This window comes from Macaca nemestrina, chromosome X, assembly GCF_043159975.1.
Source record: "Macaca nemestrina isolate mMacNem1 chromosome X, mMacNem.hap1, whole genome shotgun sequence".
NCBI lineage: Eukaryota > Metazoa > Chordata > Mammalia > Primates > Cercopithecidae > Macaca > Macaca nemestrina.
In genome coordinates, this window is record NC_092145.1 from 7012237 (window position 1) to 7038395 (window position 26159).

The 26159-nt window shown below is 39.7% G+C and overlaps 1 protein-coding gene across 10 annotated transcripts in view; it reads right to left on the minus strand.

Annotated features, from left to right (window-relative positions):
- LOC105485067 (ALF transcription elongation factor 2) overlaps window positions 1–26159 on the minus strand; it is a 613671-nt gene that overhangs the window by 104245 nt on the left and 483267 nt on the right. For all 10 annotated transcript variants that reach the window (XM_071088433.1, XM_011747250.3, XM_011747249.3 and 7 more), the window contains one exon: window positions 2369–2465. In XM_071088433.1, coding sequence (XP_070944534.1) covers window positions 2369–2465 — 97 coding nt within the window. The remainder of the gene's footprint in view (window positions 1–2368; window positions 2466–26159) is intronic.

Consider the following 26159-nt stretch of genomic DNA (forward strand, 5'->3'; position numbering starts at 1 on the left):
AACAAAATGAAGTACTGATACATGACATTGAAGAATCAAGAAAACATTATGGTGAGTGAAAGAAGCCAGACAAAAAAGGTCACATGTTATAGGATTCCAGTTACATGAAACAGACAAATTCATAGAGTCAAAAAGTAGATTAGCAGTTGTAAGGGGTTAGGGGGAGGGGGAAATGGGGAGTAACTGTTTAACGGGTATGGAGTTTCCACTTGGAGTGATGAAAAATTCTGGAACTGGGATGGATGCACAACCTTGTGAATGTATTGTCACAGAATTGAACACTTTAAAATGGTTAATTTTACATTAAGTGAATTTTGCCACAAAGAAGAGAAAATTATGTCAACCCATTTACTTTTGCAAAAGGATATTATGCATCCTAAAGGCAGAGCTCTGCAAACATTGCTAGTATTACTGCTGCCACTACTGCACAAGCATTCTCTTTTGGTCTATAGCCTTCCAGGTCTTGTAACTAATCTTCAGACTCTAGAAGGAGGGTTCATTTGCAAATGTTTATAACCTTGTGCCTACATCTTGCTCCTAGGACTCAGTTAGAGGGAATAAGTTGTCATTTTGCCTCACCTTAGAGCCCCCAGTTCAATCTCCCCATCCAATTTTCACTGAGAATCTAAGCCTTTTTGAGGAAGACATCATGACTAGGGGCAGCATGTCATAAAAAGGTTCCAACCCACCAATCCTGATCATCTGAGAGTCTCAGCACTTACAAAAAGTCAGTGAATATACCCTAAAACCCAGATGATTCAGGTCAACAGACCCTTTGCCAATTTTAAGATAAATACAGAAAATAACTTTATAAGGTAAAAAGCAGATTACATTCATATAATTACATGAAGAGGAAGTCAATGTGCAAAATCTACTTTCAATTATTATTGAATTCTACTTCAAACATTTCGATTAAAAAGCAACTTTTTATCTGTCAAAATCAATGATCTGGAATGTTTTCGTTTTTGCTTCTGTTTTACTTACAAATATGATGCTCCTGTCATTGGCGTATTAAATGTGTGAGGCAGAAATGACAATTTTTGGAAATTAAGTGTGCATTTTACATTTGCTATGAAGCCCAACTCAAGTAGGAGGGAGACAGCTTGCATTCAGCAAATGTACAGCAAGCCCCTGGGAAAGAGTTGTGAAATTGGCTTAGGCCAGCACTGTGTAGTCTACACTTACCCTGTGGTTGTTCTTGGTAAAGCACTAAACTTGCAAAGATGCAATTATTTTTTACATATTATTAAAATTCAAGCACAAGAAAGTGGAGAAAGTAACGTAGATGAAAGTTTTGGCCACATAACTTTGAAGATGGATTTGATTTTTAAAGTATACCAGAATGGTAGGAGTTCTAGTGTGGTAAACAACTGTAGATGAGAATAGAGTAGCTGAACCTTGATAATTTTTCCTAAGCTTTTCTTTGCAGGCTCTTCCTCATGAAATGTTTAATCAACATGGAATTCCATATTTGTTAACTCTCTTGAAATATCAGTGCATAAGCATTCCCTTAAACAGTCTGTTTTATAATGTAGCAGACTTCACTGTAGGAAGATCTTCATCAGGTACTGGATTTAAAGAAAGGCAATCCTTCTGCATTCCTCATTTGAGGTGATAAGCACACCCAGAAGGACCTCACATTCGAGACAGTTCTCCCTCAAAGAGAAAATGTGCAAGCATCATTGACACCACACACTAGGTTGCCATTCTCATGAGTCATAAATGATACTTGGCCTTTTCAAATCATAAAGTCCAGTCTCATTGAAATGCTGAAAACACGCATTTCTGCCATCTCATTTGGTGGTAAAGTACTGTAAATGCTTAAAGTGTGGAATAGAAGGAGACAAGGGCAGCAGCAAGTTTTTGCCAAATGTCTTTTGCCTAAAGGTTCATTTAAGTGGCAAGATGTTGCATATTGATTCTCAGCCGCATTCTGAAATGGTGCATCTGGGAAAGGTGAATGAAGCATCACATTTATATCTAAATTAATGAGTATGGGCTCCAAGCCTCACACCAGAGTCACCAAACGAAAGTTATACCTCACCCAGGACAATAAATAGTCCAAGAGAGAGTAAGACAATCTCTATTGCTTACTACTGACCAGCATTTGTGTATGGAACAGAGAGAGAGATTGGAGGTGGTTGAAAGCAGTTTTAAAGAGCTCTACATCTCCTTACTATAGCTTTAATGAAAATTCGAGCTGATTTGACTTGTTCCAGAACACTATGCCCATCTTTGCTTCTTTCCCTCTCTCCAAAGCCCAGAGATAAAGCATGGGGAAGTTTGTGCATGTCAAAGCATGTCAAAGCCATTCCAGTTCCTCCTGCTCCCCACTTAGTCCCAAAACAAAGCCCTAAGCTCTTCTTACCTGGTAGAGCTCAGTGGCAGTGCACTGAGTGGTCAAGGTCTTCACAGGCTCAAGGTCATCTTCATCACTGCTCAACTTCAGGTCATCCTCAAGCATCCTACAAAGAGATCAGGGTGGTGTTTGAGTTAGAAAACATATTTTCTAAATCATCCTCAGATACATCTTGCAATGAGAATAAAGTATTGGAGCTACAATCTGACAGCTGCAAATCCTTCAAATGTGTAGAGGGAACTAAGATTGTTTCACCTAATTAGATATTTGAGCTCTTATATTTATGCCATACTTTGCACACATCTTTCCTCTCTACCTTCCCCTAAATCAAGGGGAAAATACTATTTCAGGATCTCCAGAGATGACTGGATTCTATACATTTTTACTACTAAAAGTGCAATAAATGTACTGATCAATCACTGTGTATGTGGGATGTGGCATTGGATCTCTACAGGACAAGGTGCTCGAAGTCTCCCATGAAAGAAGAGGGGCATGATAACAGTCCCTAGCTCTAGAGGCTGTTGTCAAAGCCTGCTGGGTCTCTCTGGATGACGGAGGTAAAAGGCACAGTGAACCTGGACTCTCTTTCAGTGCCCTCTGCTGCTGGGTAGCTAGGTGGCCACAAAAGAGCTGGGAGAGAAATGGCTAGTCATTAACCTTCTGATATATGACCGATCTCTTCCTGTAAAATTTGATCTGAGAGATGTAAGCCCATGATGTGGATAAGAAATCTTTCTCTCCTAAGGCAAGGCACCTGAAAACTGAGTGGCCTGGATTTTGGTGATGAACTAGCACTTTCAAAATTGTTTATGGAGTCACAGAGCCTTTTGTTTCCATAGGGATATTAATTCCAGTGGCATCCTCTCTATCTCCAAGTGTGAGGTACAGCAGGAAGAATAGCTTATTATCTTAAAATTCCAGCTACACTGTCTTTAAAGACCTATTGGTGTTCATATTTTTATTTACGAAATACAACTTTATACCTCATCCTTAGGCTTCAAGAGGGGACAGTCTCAGCCTCTCTGGACCAATGACCATTTCCTATGCATATATTGCTTTTTCTTGCATCTAGACTCTGCATCAGGCTCAGTTCCAGGGCTAGAAATCTCTTTCTCAACTCTGGAAATCCCATTTATCCTTTGTAGCCCAGTGATCCCACTTCCTCTACAAAAGCTTTCTAGAAAGAACTCCCATCTCAGGAAGAATATTTTTTCCTCTGCCCAACCCTCAGCTCCATCTGGATCACAGCACAGCTTTCCACTGAATCTCTCCCCACTAGTCCGTAATTCTCCTGAGGGCAGGGGGTGCAGCATTTTCACCTCACTGTGCTTCACAGCATCTTCCCACAAATGATAGAGTCTACTGGGATCATTTTGCAGACAAGGAAGGAAAGATTCAGAGAGGTTAATTGCTTTGCTCAAGCTCACACAGCTATTAATAGTTAGTGCTAGAGCCACTCCTAAAATTTCCATCTCTGTAATCCCACTTGGGTGTTTTCCCGGGAAGAGAAGCCAGAAGGGAAAAGGAAGCTTCTAATTTGATAAATAGGGGGAAAGTTACTTCAGAGGTTATGTTCAAATATTGAAAAGAGAGTCAGGGCAGAGTGGATATCCAATAACTCTCCAAGAAAAGCACAGCTCCTCCACTTTCATGCTCAGTCACATAACACTAGAATGTTTACACTGAGGTCTGCAAACCAAAGACTGATATAAAGGATGATTGGTGGGAAGGACAACTGTTAGAGTAGCTTTCGGATAAACTAAATTTGCAGGATTTATGACTGTCCTTCAAGAGACTAATGGATGTTTTGAAGATCTTAGAGAAGGAGAAAAAGTGTATCTTGGTATTTCTTTTGCAGTTGCAGGCTTATAACTCTGAACAAATAATTCTTTACAACACATTGTGGGAGATGAAGACTGTATCATTCTCATAAGCTATAGAACTTAAATATTTAAAAACTACCTATGCTTGTTATTATAAATGGCTTTACTTCCCGTGTGCGTGTGTGTGTGTGTGTGTGTGTATCTCGATACAGCTAAGGAATGTCTATGTGTTAATTTATATTCAAGTAGTCAGCAAAAGAAATGGTAAATAATTCCTGCATTTAGAGGGTCAATTTTCAGAGACAGAGGAAGTCCTAAGTATTTGACCAGCAGCATGGAACTTGGTCCTCACAATACTTCTATGAAGGAAATGGTGTTACAGCTGCATTTTTCAGATGGAGACTCTGAGGTTTAGAGAGATTAATGGGCTTGCTTGTGAGCAGACAACTAGAAATCAAGGAGGCAAACATGGAACCTAGATCATCTCCAGCCAGAATTGGGAGTATACAAGGTTTTCCTAGAGGGTACAACTTATAAAAGATGGTATATTCAATAAAATTGACAGCAACAACAAAAACCTCACAAAACATATTAGCATGGAGTCAAAACATTGGGATTCAATTGCTGGCTAATCATAAACCCCAATATCTGGGGTAATTTACCAGCTCTGAGGTTCATCTGTGTCCCTCATCTCTTCAATGGGATAATACTTTGGTTCCATCACAGGAGGATGGTGGTGAGCATAACAGGAGCTAATGCATGTGAAAGTGCTTTATGAAAGCACAAAACTAATAATGCGGGGCACCATTAGTTTGGAAAGATATCTCAGTTGGAAATAATGAACTTCATTAATACTATTAACAAGTAATCAGAAGCAGAAGTTTCTGTATGCCTTTGCTCCTCTCCTTTTAATTTTCTGAACAGTCCGAAGGTAATCCATGATGACTTGGGAAATGTCTAAGGGCATCTCAAGACCAGATGTAGAAATATGCTTGTGGTCTTCAGGTTTCTCTCCTTCAGGTAGAAGTAGCACATCCAGAGTCATAGCACAGAGTTCTGAACTCAGCAGTTATTTTACTCTCCAATCAACATTATATTACTTTTAACATGGAGATGAAATGCACTCCAACGTACAATTCTGGAAATAGGCAGCCAATCTACACAGTGATTGACATTAAACAACCTCCCTCTACCCCACCCCCACCATGCAACAAGCTTGGTATGGATTTGGTTGTTAATAAAGGAAAATCTGATGCATATATTTAAGTCCCAGTAAACATAAGTCAAAGAAGTAACTAGGAAGGCAAATTGCTATTAGTTATCTCTGGAGGCACTAGGCATTCATTTCATTCCACTTCTTCCCTGACCTATTAAGCTTTATTATTGAATATACATGTACTTGTTTGCATTTTCATCCTTGGCTAATGCTGAACATTACTCTAGGGAAAGTGTAGGATTAAGAAAGATTTTAGATTTAATTATTATAGCAGCACCATTCACACCCAATGCAGTTAAAGTCGTCTCCGCAGAAAAATGGTGATCTCTTTTCATGAGGTTATAATTCCATAGACAATTCATCACACATTGGCTATCACAAAAATGTGAAAAAAAATTGCTCATATAAATGTATGCCTGTGTGTGTGATCTTAAAAACAAAACAAAACAAAAAAACGGATATTGTTCTTCAACTTTTCAATTAGGTGAAAACAGAACCAATTAGACTTCCTTAGTGAAGTCTGTTGTTTGTTCAGGGTCTAGTCAACCACAGTGTTCATCTTGGTGTAAAAATGCTGTTTTTATTTTTACTATGATCTATAATTTGTAGTATTAAGACATAGAATAATCTATAAAACTGAACAAAAACCCAAGTTCTTGCCCTGAGGAGATGATCCTATAAAAGTTCAAATAGTGAAATTTGGATGAGATGGAATGGACCAAAAGAGGATCTTTGTCCTTGGTTTTCCGAGCTTCAAGCTGAGCTTAGTGGCCTCCAAGGGCTCTTTGCACTGAAACATTCTAGTGCACTATGACATGACAAGTCCCATGTGAATCATAACCATAAAATCATAAGATCACACTCCAAAAACTTTGCCAATTTACATAGTGGAATGCTTAGGTGATTTTGAAGAGGTTAAAATAGAGGGCTTGAAACATTATTATAGAAAGTTGTAGGAAGAAGCCCTTGGTTGAGTCAGCATGAACTTATGAGCAAGGTCTTGAGAAACAAACAGACCTAAGTTCAAATACAGGAATTCCTATTGGATTTTTTTTTTATCCAGTAATTAAGACCCTTTAAATCTCAATTTTCTATATGTTAAAATGGGTAATAACAATACCCACTCTGGACAATTTTTAGAATTTGAAAATAAAGATTATACAAATTGCCAGGAGCCAATATAGCTACCAGTTATCATTTTCATCTTAGTTACTATTGATATTGTTATTATTATTGTCAGAGGAATTTTGTTGTACAATAATTTTTAAAAGCTGTGGTGGTAACCCAAAGGCTGGCAGAGGTATCAGGCCCCATACATCATTGGAAACTCTTGACCAAATAAGGAGAGATTCAAAGACTATTAAGGAGTTTGGAAAGTTTCGGAGCTTTGGTTTACTCATCTAGAAATGGCCTAAACTCATCAGGTCTGTCTTGGGTTTTCTTAGATCCCCTTGGAGTGCTTAAGATATCCCAGAAATTTGAAAGTGAGTCGCAAGAGGAAACATCCAGACAGTACCAAGTGAGAGTTCCGAAAAAAATGAGTGGCCCCAATGTTCTGACCCTCATACCTGGGAATCTACCTGCTGATCCAGAGAAATGAACCAAGGGTGACCCCCCCACTGGAAGTTGTGCTCACCTTGAGCACAGTGTCTTTAGGCCTGTCACTCTCAGGAGGCTGTTCTGACACACATCTGGCTCTGAAGTTTGTGTGTAAGACTGCGCATAATAGGCTCGTAGTTGATCCAGAATCCTTGCTCAGAAACAACCGTTAGCACATTGAGTTGTTCTTAGAACTTGCAAGCCTACACGGTGCCTTTTTGTGAACTACAAAATGATGTTCCTCTTGGCAGACAGCAGCACTCAATACTGGGTAGATTCCAGCTTCAAGGTATCTATAGTGCTAGCTGCAATGCTGGTGACTGATTCTCAGATGTACTCTTCCAATTGGAAGTACTTGAGAGTGCTATCTCTTTCACCATGTCACTGTGTCACCTAGTGGAGAAAACGGCAACATCCCTAACATATGGTCATACATGTTTTCTCTGATAGGTAGCTAACAAAACCTTTCTATTGTTCAGTACCTTTAACCGTGAGAATGATCTGCCAGTTAGGAGTTGCTGTGAGCTTTCCTGTACCTTCTACCTTGCAGCTGGAGTCTTGTTCTCCATAGTCCACACTCAGAGACTAGACTTGTAATGGTGTTGGAGACAGAACCAGTGTTGCTACCTCTGTCATACAGGAGAGGGAGGAGGCTATTATGCTCAGATTTTAAGCTATTAACTAAAACATAGAGCTATAACTTCTGGCCCAATGAGTTTGGGGTCCTCTGGTTACTGGTTTAAATTATTATTGTCTTTCTAAATACCCCAGAGTTCATGGCAATCAGAGTAAGTTTCTGATGGCCCAAATGAATGACACAGTTGACTTTGAGGATAATAACACAGTCTAGAGAGGGCTTGCATGTCCTCATTAGGCAGAATCTTACTGTGGTCCCTCTTCTGGAATAGTAACTTAGCCCTCTTGACTCCTTAAAGGGCATTTCCTCTTCATAAAGTAAGCTAAAAGAAATAAAACATGACTGGTTTAGAATTACTCAGGGAATTATATATTTTCCTATCTAGTGCTTTGTAGTCTCTTCAGCATTAAATCATTTGTTGGTAGGAAGGCAGGTGATAAGGAAGAGGAGGTGACATTTTTCAGGGAATTCATTCTGTTTCCGTGCAGTAAAGGTTCTCAGGCTATTTTTTCCCCTTTAGGAAGAGATACATTTAATTTTCCCAAGGTTTTAACTTAAAATTTTCTGGTTCAATGGCCACCACCTCACTGGGAATCCTACAGAATCCCGGTCTGAGGGCTGTGGCAGTGACAAGCCATTTGAAAATCTGTATTATACTGTATAGGAACAAATCTCCAAGATCTATCAGGTGGGGACCCCATAGCCCAGTGCCAACCACTGTGCCCACAGGCAGGGTCTAAACATGAACTCTGCCATAGGCATGTGGGCCTGATAAAGATTGTCTTCTGTAGCTGATGGCCTTCCAGGGGGTTGAGAAAATAGGTATTTCATGAGATTAATTGGGCTCCTTAGTGTGAGAACTAGGAGTTCCCTTAGGGGCCATCTAGTCCAGGGACTGGCCAACTGAAGGCCTCAGCCCAAAGCAGCCTTCCTTCTGTTTCTATACTGCTTCTGATTTTAGAATAGTTTTTTTTTTCTTTTTTTCTTGTTTTCTTTTTTTAAAAAAATACTTTAAGTTCTAGGGTACATGCGCACAATGTGCAGGTTTGTTACATACGTATACATGTGCCATGTTGGTGTACTGCACCCATTAACTAGTCATTTACATTAGGTATATCTCCTAATGCTATACCTCCCCCATCTTCCACCCACAACAGTCCCTGGTGTGTGATGTTCCCCTTCCTGTGTCCAAGTGTTCTCATTGTTCAATTCCCACCTATGAGTGAGAACATGTGGTGTTTGGTTTTTTGTCCTTGCGACACTTTACTGAGAATGATGGTTTCTAGCTTCACCCATGTCCCTACAAAGGACATGAACTCATCCTTTTTTATGTCTGCATAGTATTCCATGGTGCCTATGTGTCACATTTTCTTAATCTAGTCTATCATTGATAGACATTTGGGTTGGTTCCAAGTCTTTGCTATTGTGAATAGTGCCTCAATCAATATACATGTGCACGTGTCTTTATAGCAGCATGATTTATAATCCTTTGGGTATATACCCAGCATTGGGATGGCTAGGTCAAAGGGTATTTCTAGTTCTAGATTCTTGAGGAATCACCACACTGTCTTCCACAATGGTTGAACTAGTTTACAATCCCACCAACAGTGTAAAAGTGTTCCTATTTCTCCACAACCTCTCCAGCACCTATTGTTTCCTGACTTTTTAATGATCGCCATTCTAACTGGTGTGAGATGGTATCTCATTGTGGTTTTGATTTGCATTTCTCTGATGGCCAGTGATGATGAGCATTTTTTCATGTGTTTGTTGGCTGCATGAATGTCTTATTTTGAGATGTGTCTGTTCATATCCTTCACCCACTTTTTGATGGGGTTGTTTGGTTTTTTTCTTGTAAATTTGTTTGAGTTCTTTGTAGATTCTGGATATTAGCCCATTGTCAGATGATTAGATTGCAAAAACTTTTTCCCATTCTGTAGGTTGCCTGTTCACTCTGATGGTACTTTATTTTGCTGTGCAGAAGCTCTTTAGTTTAATTAGATCCCATTTGTCAATTTTGGCTTTTGTTACTATTGATTTGGTGTTCTAGACATGAAGTCGGTCCCCATGCCTATGTCCTGAATGGTATTGCCTAGGTTTTCTTCTAGGGTTTTTATGGTTTTAGGTCTAATATTTAAGTCTTTCATCCATTTTGAATTAATTTTTGTATAAGGTGTAAGAAAGGGATCAAGTTTCAGCTTTCTACATATGGCTAGCCAGTTTTCCCAGCACCATTTATTAAATAGGGAATCCTTTCCCCATTTCTTGTTTTCATCAGGTTTGTCAAATATCAGATGGTTGCAGATGTGTGGTATTATTTCTGAGGGCTCTGTTCTGTTCTATTAGGCTATATCTCTGTTTTGGTACCAGTACCATGCTGTTTTGGTTACTGTGGCCTTGTAGTATAGTTTGAAGTCAGGTAGCGTGATGCCTCCAGCTTTGTTCTTTTGGCTTAGGATTGACTCGGCAATGTGGGCTCTTTTTTGGTTCCATATGAACTTTAAAGTAGTTTTTTCCAATTCTGTGAAGAAAGTCATTGGTAGCTTGATGGGGATGGCATTGAATCTATAAATTACCTTGTGCAATATGGCCATGTTCACGATATTGATTCTTCCTATCCATGAGCATGGAATGTTCTTCCATTTGTTTGTGTCCTCTTTTATTTAGTTGAGCTGTGGTTTGTAGTTTTCCTTGAAGAAGTCCTTCACATCCCTTGTAAGTTGGATTCCTAGGTATTTTATTCTCTTTGAAGCAATTGTGAATGGGAGTTCACTCATGATTTGGCTCTCTGTTTCTCTGTTATTCGTGTATAAGAATGCTTGTGATTTTTGCACGTTGATTTTGTATCCTGAGACTTTGCTGAAGTTGCTTATCAGCTTAAGGAGATTTTGGGCGGAGATGATGGGGTTTTCTAAATATACAATCATGTCATCTGCAAAGAGGGACAATTTGACTTCTTCTTTTCCTAACTGAATACCCTTTATTTCTTTCTCTTGCCTGATGGCCCTGGCCAGAACTTCCAACACTATGTTGAATAGGAGTGGTGAGAGAGGGCATCCCTGTCTTGTGCCAGTTTTCAAAGGGAATTTTTCCAGTTTTTTCCCATTCAGTATGATATTGGCTGTGGGTTTGTCATAAATAGCTCTTATTATTTTGAGATACGTCCCATTAATACCTAATTTATTGAGAGTTTTTAGCATGAAGGGCTGTTGAATTTTGTCAAAGGCCTTTTCTGCATCTGTTGAGATAATCATGTAGTTTTTGTCTTTGGTTCTGTTTATATGCTGGATTATGTTTATTGATTTGCATATGTTGAACCAGCCTTGCATCCCAGGGATGAATCCCACTTGATCATGGTGGATAAGCTTTTTGATGTGCTGCTGGATATGGTTTGCCAGTATTTTATTGAGGATTTTTGCATTGATGTTCATCAGGGATATTGGTCTAAAATTCTCTTTTTTGTTGTGTGTCTGTCAGGCTTTGGTATCAGGATGATGTTGGCCTCATAAAATGAGTTAGGGAGGATTCTGTCTTTTCCTATTGACTGGAATAGTTTCAGAAGGAATGGTACCAGCTCCTCCTTGTACCTCTGGTAGAATTCAGCTGTGAATCCATCTGGTCCTGGACGTCTTTTGGTTGGTAAGCTATTAATTATTGCCTCGATTTCAGAGCCTGTTATTGGCCTATTCCGATATTCAACTTCTTCCTGGTTTAGTCTTGGGAAGGTGTATGTGTCCAGGAATTTATCCATTTCTTCTAGATTTCATAGTTTACTTGTGTAGAGGTGTTTATAGTATTCTCTGATGGTAGTTTGTATTTCTGTGGGATCAGTGGTGATATCCCCTTTATCATTTTTCTTTCATCTCTTTGATTCTTCTCTCTTTTCTTCTTTATTAGTCTTGCTAGCGGTCTATCAATTTTGTTGATCTTTTCAAAAAACCAGCTCCTGGATTCATTGATTTTTGAAGGGTTTTTTGTGTCTCTATCTCCTTCAGTTCTGCTCTAATCTTAGTTATTTCTTGCCTTCTGCTAGCCTTTGCGTATGTTTGCTCTTGCTTCTCTAGTTCTTTTAATTGTGATGTTAGGGTGTCAATTTCAGATGTTTCCTGCTTTCTCTTGTGGGCATTTAGTGCTATAAATTTCCCTCTACACACTGCTTTAAATGCATCCCAGAGATTCTGGTATGTTGTGTCTTTGTCATCACTGGTTTCAAAGAATATCTTTATTTCTGCCTTCATTTCATTATGTACCCAGTAGTCATTCAGAAGCAGGTTGTTCAGTTTCCATGTAGGTAAGCGGTTTTGAGTGAGTTTCTTAATCCCAAGTTCCAGTTTGATTGCACTGTGGTCTGAGAGACAGTTTGTTTTATTTTTCTATTCTCTTACATTTGCTGAGGAGTGCTTTACTTCCAACTATGTGGTCAATTTTGGAATAAGTACAATGTGGTGCTGAGAACAATGTATATTCTGTTGATTGGGGGTGGGCAGTTCTGTAGATGTCTATTAGGTCTGCTTGGTGAAGAGATGAGTTCAATTCTTGGATGTCCTTGTTAACTTTCTGTCTCATTGATCTGTCTAATATTGACAGTGGGGTGTTAAAGTCTCCCATTATTATTGTGTGGGAGTCTAAGTCTCTTTGTAGGTCTCTATGGACTTGCTTTATGAATCTGGGTACTCCTGTATTGGGTGCATATATATTTAGGAGAGTTAGCTCTTCCTGTTGAATTGATCCCTTTACCATTATGTAATGGTCTTCTTTGTCTCTTTTGATCTTTGTTGGATTAAAGTCTGTTTTATCAGAGACTAGGATGGAAACCCTGCCTTTTTTTGTTTTCCATTTGGTTGGTAGATTTTCCTCCATCCCTTTATTTTGAGCCTATGTGTGTCTCTGCACGTGAGATGGGTCTCCTGAATACAGCACACTGATGGGTCTTGATTCTTTATCCAATTTGCCAGTCTGTGTCTTTTAATTGGAACATTTAGCCCATTTACATTTTAGGTTAATATTGTTATGTGTGAACTTGATCCTGTCATTATGATGTTAGCTGGTTATTTTGTTCATTAGTTGATGCATTTTCTTCCTAGCATCAATGGTCTTTACAATTTGGCATGTTTTGCAGTGGCTGGTAGCACATTTCCATGTTTAGTGCTTCCTTCAGGAGCTCTGGTAGGGCAGGTCTGGTGGTGACAAAATCTCTCAGCATTTGCTTGTCTGTAAAGGATTTTATTTCTCCTTCACTTACGAAGCTTTGTTTGGCTGGATATGAAATTCTGGCTTGAAAATTCTTTTCTTTAAGAATGTTGAATATTGGCCCCCACTCTCTTCTGGCTTGTAGAGTTTCTGCCAAGAGATCCGCTGTTAGTCTGATGGGTTTCCCTTTGTGGTTAACACAACCTTTCTCTCTGGCTGCCCTTAACATTTTTTCCTTCATTTCAACTTTGGTGAATCTGACAATTATGTGTATTGGAGTTGCTCTTCTTGAGGAATATCTTTGTGGCATTCTCTGTATTTCCTGAATTTGAATGTTGTTGTGTCTTGCTAGGTTGGGGAAGTTCTCCTGGATAGTATCCTGAAGAGTGTTTTCCAACTTGGTTCCATTCTCCCCATCACTTTCAGGTACACCAATCAGACGTAGATTTGGTCTTTTCATATAGTCCTGTGTTTCTTGGAGGCTTTGTTTGTCTTTTTTTACTCTTTTTTCTCTAAAATTCTCTTCTCGCTTCATTTCATTCATTTGATTTTCAATCACTGATACCCTTTGTTCCAGTTGATATAGTCAGCTACTGAAGCTTGTGCATTCATCACGTAGTTCTCGTGCCATGGTTTTCAGCTCCATCAGGTCATTTAAGGACTTCTCGACACTGGTTATTCTAGTTAGCCATTTGTCTAATCTTTTTTCCAAGGCTTTTAGCTTCTTTGCAATGGGTTTGAACTTCCTCCTTTAGCTCGGAGAAGTTTGATCATCTGAAGCCTTCTACTCTCAACTTGTCAAAGTCATTCTCCATCCAGCTTTGTTCCATTGCTGGTGAGGAGCTGCGTTCCTTTGGAGGGAGAGAGGCTCTCTGATTTTTAGAATTATCAGCTTTTCTGCTCTGTTTTTTCCCCATCTTTGTGGTTTTATCTACCTTTGTTCTTTGATGATGGTGATGTACAGATGGGGCTCTGGTGTGGATGTCCTTTCTGTTTGTTAGTTTTCCTTCTAACAATCAGGACCCTCAGCTGCAGGTCTGTTGTAGTTTGCTGGAGGTCCACTCCAGACCCTGTTTGCCTGGGTATCAGCAGCGGATGCTGCAGAATAGTGGATATTGCTGAACAGAAAATGTTGCTGCCTGATCGTTCCTCTGGAAGTTTCGTTTCAGAGGGGTACCCAGCCGTATGAGGAGTCAGTCTGCCCCTACTGGGGGGTGCCTCCTAGTTAGGCTACTTGGGGTCAGGGACCCACTTGAGGAGGCATTCTGTCTGTTCTCAGATCTCAAACTCCGTGCTGGAAGAACCACTACTCTCTTCAAATCTGTCAGACAGGGACATTTAAGTCTGCAGAGGTTTCTGATGCCTTTTGTTTGGCTATGCCCTATCCCCAGAGGTGGAGTCTACAGAGGCTGGCAGGCCTCCTTGAGCTGCAGTGGACTCCATCCAGTTGGAGCTTCATGGCTGCTTTGTTTACCTACTCAAGCCTCAGCAATGGTGGGTGCCCCTCCCCCAGCCTCGCTGCTGACTTGCAGTTCGATCTTAGACTGCTGTGCTAGCAATGAGCGAGGCTCCGTGGGTGTGGGACCCTCTGAGTCAGGCGTGGGATATAATCTCCTTTTGTGCCATTTGCTAAAACCATTGGAAAAGTGCAGTATTAGGGTGGGAATGACCCAATTTTCCAGGTGCCATCTGTTACATCTTCGCTTGGCTAGGAAAGGGAATTCCCTGACCCCTTGCACTTCCCGGGTGAGGCGATGCTTCTCCCTGCTTTGGCTCATGCTCAGTGCGCTGCACCCACTGTCCTGCACCCACTGTCCGACAAGCCCCAGTAAGATGAAACCAGTACCTCAGCTGGAAATGCAGAAATCACCTGTCTTCTGCCTCACTCACGCTGGGAGCTGTAGACTGGAGCTTTCCTATTTGGCCATCTTGGCACCGCCCCCAAACAGTTTTATTTTTTTTTTCATTTTTAAATGTGTAAAAAAATCAAAAGAATAATATTTCACAACACATAAAAATTTATATGGAACTTAGATTTCATTATCCATAAATAAAGTGTTATTGGACTACAGCCACTCCCATTGATTATATATCATCCATGGCTGCTTTTGAGCTACAATGGCCAGGTTGAGTAGGTGCTACCAAATGAAGGCTTAAAATATTTACTATCTAGGTCTTTATCAAAATAAAATTTGCTGACCCTTGCTTTAAGCCAATGATTTTCAAACTCTTAAACTCAAAACATTTTTTCTTGTGTAGCCAAATGAAACCTTACGAGAAACCTCAAATAAGATTAAAGTAGTTAAGTTTTGTTAACTCCCAGGGATTTGCAGGAACAAAGCCTAAAAACAACTCATCTAGTTAAGATTCCTCATTTTATGGAGATGGTTGTGGCTCCATGGATATTGCATAAGATTTCATAAGAGAACCTGAGCTTAATTTTCTTACCCTCTCTGATCCTCAGTTTTCTCTTCCATGCAATGGGAATAAAAATAATATGTATCTCAGAGATTCAGAAAGTGCCACATAGTCTGACAGCCTAGAGAGCTGAGTTCTCAAACAACAGTAGGAGAAGAGTAGAGTAACTATCATTTTGTCTGGGCACATATGTGGTACATATGAATTTATATCTATATTGTATACATAAGCCAAAGCTAATAGTGTGAACACTGATGTATATGACTATTGACTTGAATCAAACCATCACCTCTTCAACCTTGGAATTCCTTAGAATTGGTCACATAAATTCAGCACAATACCAATTTTCTGCTCTACTGTCATTATTTTGGATTTGATTTTCATTTTCTTAGTATATTTCTCTGGGTTATATAATGTCCTTCCAATGTGGGAACTCAAGTTATCATGCAAATGACAAAGTGCCTAACAGAATTCGGATGGCTTTCAAGAAAATGTTACACACAACAAAACAGTCTTGTGTCATTTTTTAGAAGTGTGTGTGTTAAAACATCTAAGAGTGAATTTCCCCAGAGAAGACCATAACTCAGTAGATCAACCTGGGCCTGAAAACAAATGTGGGAATAATTCCAAAGGAGAACACAGAATCTTTTATCTTTAAAAAAATTTCAAGCATGGACCCCGATAGCTGATATTCTGCTCTTTGTAGGGTGGTACAAGTCATCTTGAAAGAATTTCCTTTGAGTCATACTAGGTGATATGGAAAGTCATCCAAGCAGAGCAATAGGAATTCATTCAAGACCATATAGTAGGCTTGGTATTTGTGGATGAGATTTCAGGAAGGAAAGAATATAGATTAACTGAAAGAAGGAGGCAGCAAGGAAACCAGTTAGACTGCCATCGTAGTACTCCAGGTAACACAGGTTGGTGGCATGGGTCAGGGCACAGACAGTAAAAATAGTGGAGACTAGATTCTAGAGACATTTCAGAATTGGAGTCAATTGAATTTGGACACTGATGATCCTAACATTCAAGGTTGTCTGAGAACACTGAATTTAAATCAGGAATTCCACCAGACATCAAAGCCTTCCCTCACACTAGGCTGCCTTTCTATCGAATGTCTCTATATTTTGATAAGGCTCAGATGCCGAGTGAAGACCTATGCTAGGACCTTTGTCTATCAGGCAGAAGAGTGTCTCTAGTACTCAGCATTTCTCTTTGGAGACAAACCCAGTCACTGGTTAGCTTCCATTCTCAAGTGATGAGGAAAGGCAGAATTCCTTTTGGAGTTGTCCCTCTCAGTCTCCCTTCAGCTTCTTGGAACAACTACAGCAGATTAGATATAAAAAACTCCTGTGGTTACCTCCAAAGTATAATCACAAAGGGTACTTCATTACTCATCTCTTCACATCAGCTCCTAACTGTCAAGTGATTAAGGAAATAACTCCTTTATGGAGTTGGTCCATTAATATCTATCTAAGGAAACTGTCCAAAACAACCAAAATATTAAGTTGCTGTTAAGTGCACTACAACTCATACCTGCTGACAGTCATTGTGTCTTACATTAAACTCAATGGGGGAAAGGACCAATTCTTAGTTCTATGTGATGCATGGCAAATTTTCAGCTGCTGATAACAGAACACTTTAGCTTGGAGTGCTTTAAATCATTTCTCAAACCCATTTCCAGAGAAAGGTTGTCAACAAGGCCTGTTTACCTGAATTGACACAGCAGATAAGATTTCCCTTATGTTGATGCATAAAGAATTCACAGTTTATTTCAAATTATTTAAGCAAAATATTCAGGCCTGACAATGTAGGCCCAACTACAATGTTGACAGCATTTTTGCTCAGTTATTTATAAAAATCCCACCTGATTTGTATGCTCAGATCTTTTGGCTGCATCAAAATCACTCTCCACACTCCATTTTAGGGGAAGAGGTAGATTGCTTTCTAATCCGTATTGACAGTATTTTAACTCTGCAGAGCTGGATATACCTTCTTGGGCACATGTAGCCCAGGACCCCTGTGAGCATTCTAGCAGATGAGTATGAGTACCACCTGTTACACACACATACAGACAGGGCAAGGTCAAGGCCAAGGCCTGGCTAATTCAACCAATAAAGATACAGGTCCACTTTTAGATACAGATAGTTTAGTACTTACTAAACTAGGCTTGAAATAAAATAAAAGAAGAATTACTGAAGGTGCCAGCTGACCCCCGACTCTTGTCCCACACACCAAAAAGGAGGATACCAAACAAAGGAGGCCAGATGACTGAAAACCAAGTTATAGGACACACTGTAGCTGAGGAGTCAATTTTAGACTTCAGCTTAGCAGTTGTATAGGCTAGAGTTCTATTATGTGGAGGGCAGGACAGAAAACCCCTCAACAGAACCTGGTAGGTGATGGGAAACTGTCTCATAACAGCATTCCAAAGGAGATAGGGAGGTGAATGGGAGATGGGCTTGAAGTACATCTCACAATCTTCTTGTCCTCTCTTCTTCTGGGAGGATCACTGGGTATTCCACCAAGGCTCACATTAGCTGTGGTTCAAACCTCTGCTTATGTGGCCTATTTGGATACCTGTAGGTTCTCCAGGGTGCCATGGTAAAACTGCTCCCCTACACCACCAGACATCCTTGTAAGTTGATAACTACTTCTTAGAAGATCTGAGTTTCAGATCCTGATGACCTGATGAACATAGTAACTCTCATTTACTAATGTCTCATTGTGAATGTGCTGTCCACATTTAAATTCTAACAAAGGCTGGTAGTATCATTACCATAAACAGAACAATAGCTAATGGACTTGTTTCTCTGCTAAGGGTGATGCATGTAAGCTAAGCTAGCCAGAGCTCATCATGTAACATGTTGGGTCCAAGGGCACACACATCCATAAGAACTAGCCAATATTCAGAGTCCTCAGAGACCAGTAACTTTCCACTTTGCAAAGCTAATTGACTTGTGTGTGGCTACTGAGTACACTGAAGAGCTCAGTGTAGCAATAGAGCCTGCACTGCAGTCAGATAGACCCAAGTTCAAACTCTCACTACCTGTGTCACCTCAGATCAAATCCCTTGAACTTCTGAGTGTCTTATAGAATTGCTGTAACTATTAAATGCAATATCTCACTTCAAACCCCTAGCACATAGGAATCACCCAATCTTTATCATCTGTGATTATTGGCTCAAGATAGTTCAGCTTGAATTTTCCTGACATATCAGATGTCATTTTATTTGGAAACAAGGCAAACTAGAGAAATGTGTTCTCATGTTAAAGTAAAAATTGAAAGAAGGAAAATAACTATATTTGCCACAAATAGCTTTTGCATGCCAGAAACAGAAGTAGATCATGTTTTTAATAATGAGAACCTTTTTAATATTACTATATCAACTTTTTCAAATCTTGAAAATTCAAATCTACCTAAAATGCAACTGAACTATATATCATGAAATATTAATCTAGTATCATTCCAGGAGTGCTAAAACATTTTGATAATGAAATGTCTGTTCATGGAACATAGCACATCATCAACAAATAAAATGATGAAAACCAGATGGTCACCTCAACAGAGGCCAAAAGTATACTTGATAAAATTTTATATCCATTCGTTATCCAAACTGTTCAACAGCTAAGTAGAGAAAGATACTCTCTTTTCGCATAAGGAATATGTAACTGCAAGCTCTCAATCTAAGGAATGTTTTAGTATGTATGGAAGGTTAGATCAATTTTTAAACATATACTTTAAAACAAAAAAGAAATAACAGATGACCATGTTTCAAATGTTTTTAAAAATATGTATTAATGTTGATTCATTGGGTAGACAGAAGGAACACAAACAGACTAATATCATCCAATGACACCATTTGTTCTGATAATTACTCCAATTTAAACAGTTTTAAGGCATCACATATGGCTTCCACAAGGCATTCTTTCCACGTAGGTAGACAAAATTAGAAAATGATATAAAAAGCCTCAGTTTCCATTTCCATGGTTCATAAATTATTAATCCTTTAAAAACACATCACCTTTTTATTGGTATTCACAATTGTCTGCAAGCTTTAGAAATGCAGAGATGCTTTATAACCTGATTGAAAATTTGATCTTATTGTTTTAACAAAATGAGAATTGTTTTAGAAGGGGCTCCACAATGTCTGGGCATATATTTTCCCTAAGTAACAGTATGAGGCATGCATTTCCTTCTGAGAATTCAACATTTATGTTGATGCACTTGGCTGTAGAGCCAAAACTGCACTGGCTCTAATGTAGAGGAATTTTCTGAACATTTTGAGTAATGGGACTGAAATAATTTAATGGCTCCTTCTGTGCATATTAAATGAGTTGCACGATATATTTAGCTTTTGCAGGAAACTTGTTTACACTATAAATTATAGCACACGGCACAATTACATTGAGGTGGAAAGCCAACCATGTTGAGTCATTTTGGCCATCTCTCTCCAAATTTCAGCTTACGGCAAATGAATTCTCTGTAGCTCACCAATGTACCATGAGTGTTTCTTAATCCCGTGACCCTGCTGAACACATGTAAGGCCATGATTTTAGCACTGCCATTGACTTATAAAGAAAAACTGAACCGGAGAGGAAGATTCTCAGGAAAAAGGAGGGCCACTGTCAACAAATGACATACTTATCTAAACTGTTCTGTATTACCCTATATTAATGAATTAGAAAGGATTGGCTTTCTAATTCTGAAACACAGAAATAACTCAGTTGTCTAACAATCAAGGGCTCTGTAATTCAATTTCCTTAGGGGTAACAATATGTAAAGAAAATAACAAAGAGTTGGGAGCTGAACAGACTACAGGTCCAGCCTGTGCTCTTGCCTTTACTAACAGTACAAATCTGGGCAAACTAATTGACCTCTCTGAGTTGCCATTTTTTTTCTCTCTAAAACAAGGCTACTTATAACAACTTTGGACAGCTGTTGCAAAGATTAGTTGAAATAATATGTGAAAAGAGTTCATCCTGAGTTCTTGATAAATGCCACTGCTTCCACTATTACTGATATTAAGGCAAACTGGAGCCTGGTTCTTATATCAATGTATTTAAAAGCAGCCTTAAAAGAATCACTGTAGAGGAAATCACCAGGTCTCTGGTTGAAGAAAGTAGTTTAAGCAACAACAGAGAGACAAGGGGGTAGGTTTTACATATAGTGGATGAACATCTTATGAAATTGGAGCTCTATTCTTTCCTGATTTGGCTTCAGGTAAGAGGGTGCCAATTCTGAATACTTGCCCCAGAACTTGGCTATTTCTATCTTGTTATTCATAGACTCACATTCTTGATAAATAGGTAACTAACTGTCTGGATAGAATCAGAAAGAACTATAAATATAGATACGTGGAGAATAGCAGACCCAATACTGGCCAAGACTTAGCATTTAATATCTAGAACTAGGAAATCTATTCAGAATAAAAGTGTAGTCCCTCAAATAAAATTGCTCTAATCATTCTAGGAAAAACATGTTAGTTTAATCAAAGCACTTTGAACCTTTCACATCACACCTGTCAGATGTACAATTATGACTTGAGAGCTTACACCTTGCCTCTGTCTCACAATAAATCCAAGTAAACCAATACTAGCTAATAATAACTAAGACTTATTGAGGTAAGCTTAATGTGTGCCAGATATTCACTTCTCTAAGTGCTCTAATGGATCACTTCATTGACTCTTTCCACGAAATTTGGGAAGTTGTACTTGTATTTTCTCTGTTCAAGTGAGGAAGTTCAGGCTTTAAAAAGTTAAGAAGAAAACACACAGAATGGGGGAAAATATTTGTGGGCCATATATCTGATAAGGATCTAGTATCCAGAATTTATAAGGAACCCTGGAAACTCAGCAATAAAATAAGTAACCCAATTAAAGAGTGAGCAAAGGATCTGAATAGACGTTTTTCCACAGAAGATACCACTATGGACTGAATGTTTCTGTGTCCCCCTCCCTCAAAGTCATATAGAGTTGAAACTAATCCCCAATGTGATGGTATTAGGAGGTGGAGTGTTTGGGAGGTGACTGGGTCATAACAGTTGAATACTCATGATGGGATTAGTGACCTTCTAAGAAGGGACCCAAGAGAGCTTGCTTCCTTTCATTCTCTTTCTACCATGTGAGGATATCAGGATGAGGGTTTTTACCAGAACCCAACCATACTGGCACCCTGATCATGGACTTCCCAACCGCCACTTATGTGAGAAACAAATGTTTGTTGTTTAAGCCACCCAGCCTATGGGATTCTTGGTATAGCAGCCCAGACTGACAGACACAGAAAAACAAATGGCCAATAAGCAGATTAAAAGATGCTCAACATCATTAACTATAAGGGAATAGACATAAAGTAGAAACAGCACAAATGTCAATGAACTGATGGAATGGATAAACATGATGTGATAGATCCATGAAATGAATGATTATTCAGCTATAAAAAGGAAGAAAATACTGACACATGGTACAACATGAATAAGCCTTGAAAATATTATGCCAAGTGCAATAAACCAGTCACCAAAGGCCACATATCACATGATTCCTTTCATATGAAATGTCTAAAACAGGCAAATCTGTAGAGACAGAAAGAGACTGGTTGCCAGGGCTTGGGAGGATGGTGCAAGGGGAGTGACTGCTAATGTTGTAGAGATTCTTTCAGGGTGATGAAAATATTCTAGAATTAGATAGTGGTGATGGTTTCACAACTCTGTGAATATACTAGAAAACACTGAATTGTATACTTTACAATGGTAAATTTTATGTCATATGTATCTAAATAGAGCTGTCATTTTTTTTTTTTAAGTCTCACAGCTGGACAAGAGAAGAAGGGAGAGCTGGTCTGGCAATCCACAGTGGCCTGATTCCAAAACCCATGTCCCTAACCACTCTGCTTACTGTCCTGCATAACAAAGTATGGCAGAAGGTCTCCACTGCATTCCTAGACATATCTGCCAAGAAAAACACAGAGAAGAAGAGCTATTTTTTCCTGCCTAATCTCTTTCTCATTGTATTTTTCCCTACATTAAAATTGCAATTGATACGACCAGCAGAAGCCTCACCAAGGGAAAAGGGTTTTGTCTTTTTCAGGAGAGACAAAGCATTATATTAAAGAGACAGCTGTCTGGATGGGGTGGAGACCAAGCCAAGGTCCTGTGGGCAAAGACTCTTCTCCTCCTCCCTGACTTTGGAATTTCTAAACCTGAGGGTAGTAAAGAAGGAATCTGTCTATACAATGTCCCTCTCAACAGTACAAATCACCTGCCCCCATTCCCAATAAAACTCACAGGCAGGCATGTGGTTAATGTGGGCTGCAAATTTGGATGAGTTGCTCTAATAAAATGTGAGGGCTGATGGAAGGAGGCTCACATTTTAGTGATTACAGAAGAAGCTGGGGTAAGGATCATGTTATATACGAATTCATTAAGCACAGGTAAAATGGGACTGAATCCATTTCAACGTAAAAAAAAAGTCGTCCATTCTTGCTGGTCAGAGGTGCAGACTGCCTGGGTTGCAGCAGTTTCTCCTCTGCTGAGTTTACGCAAGGCCCAGTCCTTCACTGGCTAATTGATTTTCCAAACCATGACATGAGGGGTTAGGTAGCCGGGCTCCTATCAGGGCCCTGTACTGGTGTGTAACTCCTACAGTAAGGCAAATGTTAACTCATTAATCCAATTTAATTTGGGGCTCCCTTAAGCTGAGAGATAATTTCCCTTTAATTCTCTTCTGGTTGTCTGTCGTCTAACCTTCACAGTCTTGGATATAACAGTGTAAAACTGTCCACACTGCTCTTTCTCATGCAGAGGGCATCATCACTGCCTCCACCCTCCCGCCCCCCACAGCCACACACACAGCACACACACTGTCCTCACCAGTGACACTGTTTCCAATCATGATCAGCATTCAGAACTCTTTGGCCACCTTGAACTTGATAGAGACCTTGTTGCTGTCTCCCCAATGCCATCTTCCATTCCCAGACCTGGCTAAAGGAAAACACCCAGGGAGGGAGGATGGCTTGTCCCTGTGAGATTATGGAGGCCACACTAACTGCAGGCTAGGTCCAAGTGTGAAATATTCAGTTGCCCCCTTAGTTTTGAGACCAGGAAGTAAAAAGGGTGTTCCTCTCTCATTCTTCTTGGCTTTTGTTATTTTTAATAGCCCACCTATCAGGGCCAAATTGCCTTGTAACTGTCTGCAGAGCTTGAATCTGACAGAGATAGCTGCTATTGTTAATAGAAGCCTTCACTTCAGCCCATTTAACAGCTAGTTTGACAGCTTCACAATAGCCACCTTCCCTTGAAAGAAAACTGTGATTTAGTGGAAAGAAAATGTGGAACAACAGCCTGATCTGTCTCTTGGTCTTGAGTGAGTTTTCTTGGCATAATGTCCCACCACAAAACCAGAGAATGAACTACCATAGGAAAACAAGATGGTCACAAGCCAGGCTTGGTCAAAGATGCTGAGAAAATCCACAGAGCAGAGCTGCTTACAAAGAATGTGAGAGCTGCTTCCTAGAAACATTTTGTCTTCACATAAAAAAGTAAATCTGTTTGTTTTTTTCATTACCTTATTAATTGCCCAAGTAGTGGTTGAGTAGGCTTTTCTCAACTTGGTAATTGCAATAACAATGTTATTTGAAAATGACTGCATGCAGATGACTCTTGAGTCAGCTCCCTAAGTCCATGTTATTCTGAGAGAGTGCAGAAGAATGGATGGAAGCTCTAGAGTGGTTTTTGGGGAAAGTGCTCCCAAATTCCCACTACCTAGGATGGGACAGAACTGTGTAGCTGATTACTACTGCAACTGGAGGATCGTTACAATTGCTGCCATTCAGAAAAGGGAAATTCAGGAAATGGATTGTTAGGGAGTGAATTGCATTCCTACCTAAAACTCATATGTTGAAGCCCTAACCCCCAATATTTCAGAATGTGGTCTTATTTGGAGATAAAGTCTTGAGGTCCTTAGGGTGATCCCTAATCCGATATGACTGGTGTCCTTATAAAAAGGGGAAATTTGGATACAGTCACCCATAGAAGGATGAGTATGTGAAGAGACTCAGGGAGAGAGAAGACAGATGTCTACAAGCCAAGGAGGGAGGCCTGAAACAGATCCTTCTCTTACAACCCTAAGAAGGAACCAACTCCTTGTTATTGGACTTCTAACATCTGGAAGTTAGGAAGACAGGACATTCCTTTTGCTTAAAGCCTTCCAACTTATGGTACTCTGTTATAGCAGCCCCAGGAAACTAATATAGGGCTTTGCCCCAGTTCCTACTTTCCCAGCTCCCCAAAATGGGTGGGCTGAGGCAATGTATTTATAGCCCTGACAGCTATAACACTCTTTTGAGCTCCTGGCACCTAAATCCAGTTCTGCCACAATGTTCCACAAATGCCTCAAGCCTAAGAAAGTTAAAACTGAGCTCACCATCTCTTGCATGTCCCTCCTACTGGTTTAAGTATGTATGTATGCATTCCTTCATTTATTTTGCTTTATTTTTAATCTATCTACTTATTTTGTAATAAAATACATATAAAATTTATCATTTTAAAATGGACTATTCTATGCTTTTTAGTATCTTTGCAGTGTTGTGCAGCCATCACCATTATCTAGTTCAGGAACATTTTCACCACTTCAGAATGAAACCCTGTAACTTTTAACTATCATTCTCCCAATCCCTCTATCCCCTCCACCCTCCATCCCTGGACAACCTCTAATCTGCTTTCTGTCTCTATTGATTTGCCTATTCTAGATATTTCATATGAAGGGACTCATATAATATGTGGCTTTAGCATATTATATTTCACTTAGCATAATGTTTTTGAGTTTAATCCATGTTGTAGCATGTGTCAGAAGTTAATTCTTCTGCTTTACTTTTGCATCTGCCATGGTTTGCATGTTTGTGTCTCCCCCAAAATTCATGTTGAAACCTAATCCCCAGTGTAACAGCATTAAAAGGTGGACCCTTTAGGAGGTGACTAGGCCATGAGGGCTCTGCCCTCATATATGGGATTAGTGCCTTATAAAAGGCTGGAGGGAACTTGTTAAGCCGTTTTTGCCATTTTGTTCTAACTACCATGTGAGGACACAGCATTCATCCCTCCTAGGGAAGCAGCAACAAGGCATTATCTTGGAAGCAGATAATGGGTGCTCACTAGACAACTGAACCTGCTGGTGTCTTAGTCTTAGACTTCTAGCCTCCAGAACTGTGAAGAAATAAATTTCTCTTCTTTATAAACTACCCGGTCTTAGGTATTTTGTTATAGCAGTACAAATTGACTAAGATATCTCTATTGTATTACCACCTACCCAAATTTTCAAGCAAGCAAGCTTGATCCTTTTAAAACTTCTATCCTCTTTCTCACTTCACACATCTTGTCAGTTACTCAAATCCGTTGTTGGGAACACAGATATCATACCCTTCTCCAGTCTGTCCTCTCTTCTCTATCACTACCTTATTTTAAGCCTTCAGGATCTCTCACTATGGCCTCAGTAATCATTCTAAAGCATAACTTCGGCCAGGCAATTCCCCTAATTAGAATCCTTCAAGGGCAACAGAAGCCACAGTCTCTGAAAATCACTACTGGGATGCATGGAGTCTGCAGATTTCTGTGGCCTTGAGGGAAGAAGAGCTGGGGGCATCTGGGGGTGGTTGTTCTAAGAGTATGTAAAAGGGGTGGTTGGCATTGTGATGTACCAGCACAGTGTATGGCTCTTGGATGGGATCCAGTGTCAGAATCAGAGAATGCTGATGAGGAAGGGATACCAGGCATCCATGGTGAGGAGGTAAGAGAAACCTGGTGGGGCTGCTTGGGACTGACTGTACCTTCTTCAATTGTAGTAGGTGCTTGGTGACAAGGAAAATGCCTTCGGGGGCAAAGAATGTGAGTGAACTGAGAGGAGCCTAGGCTTTAGGTTCCAGGGTATG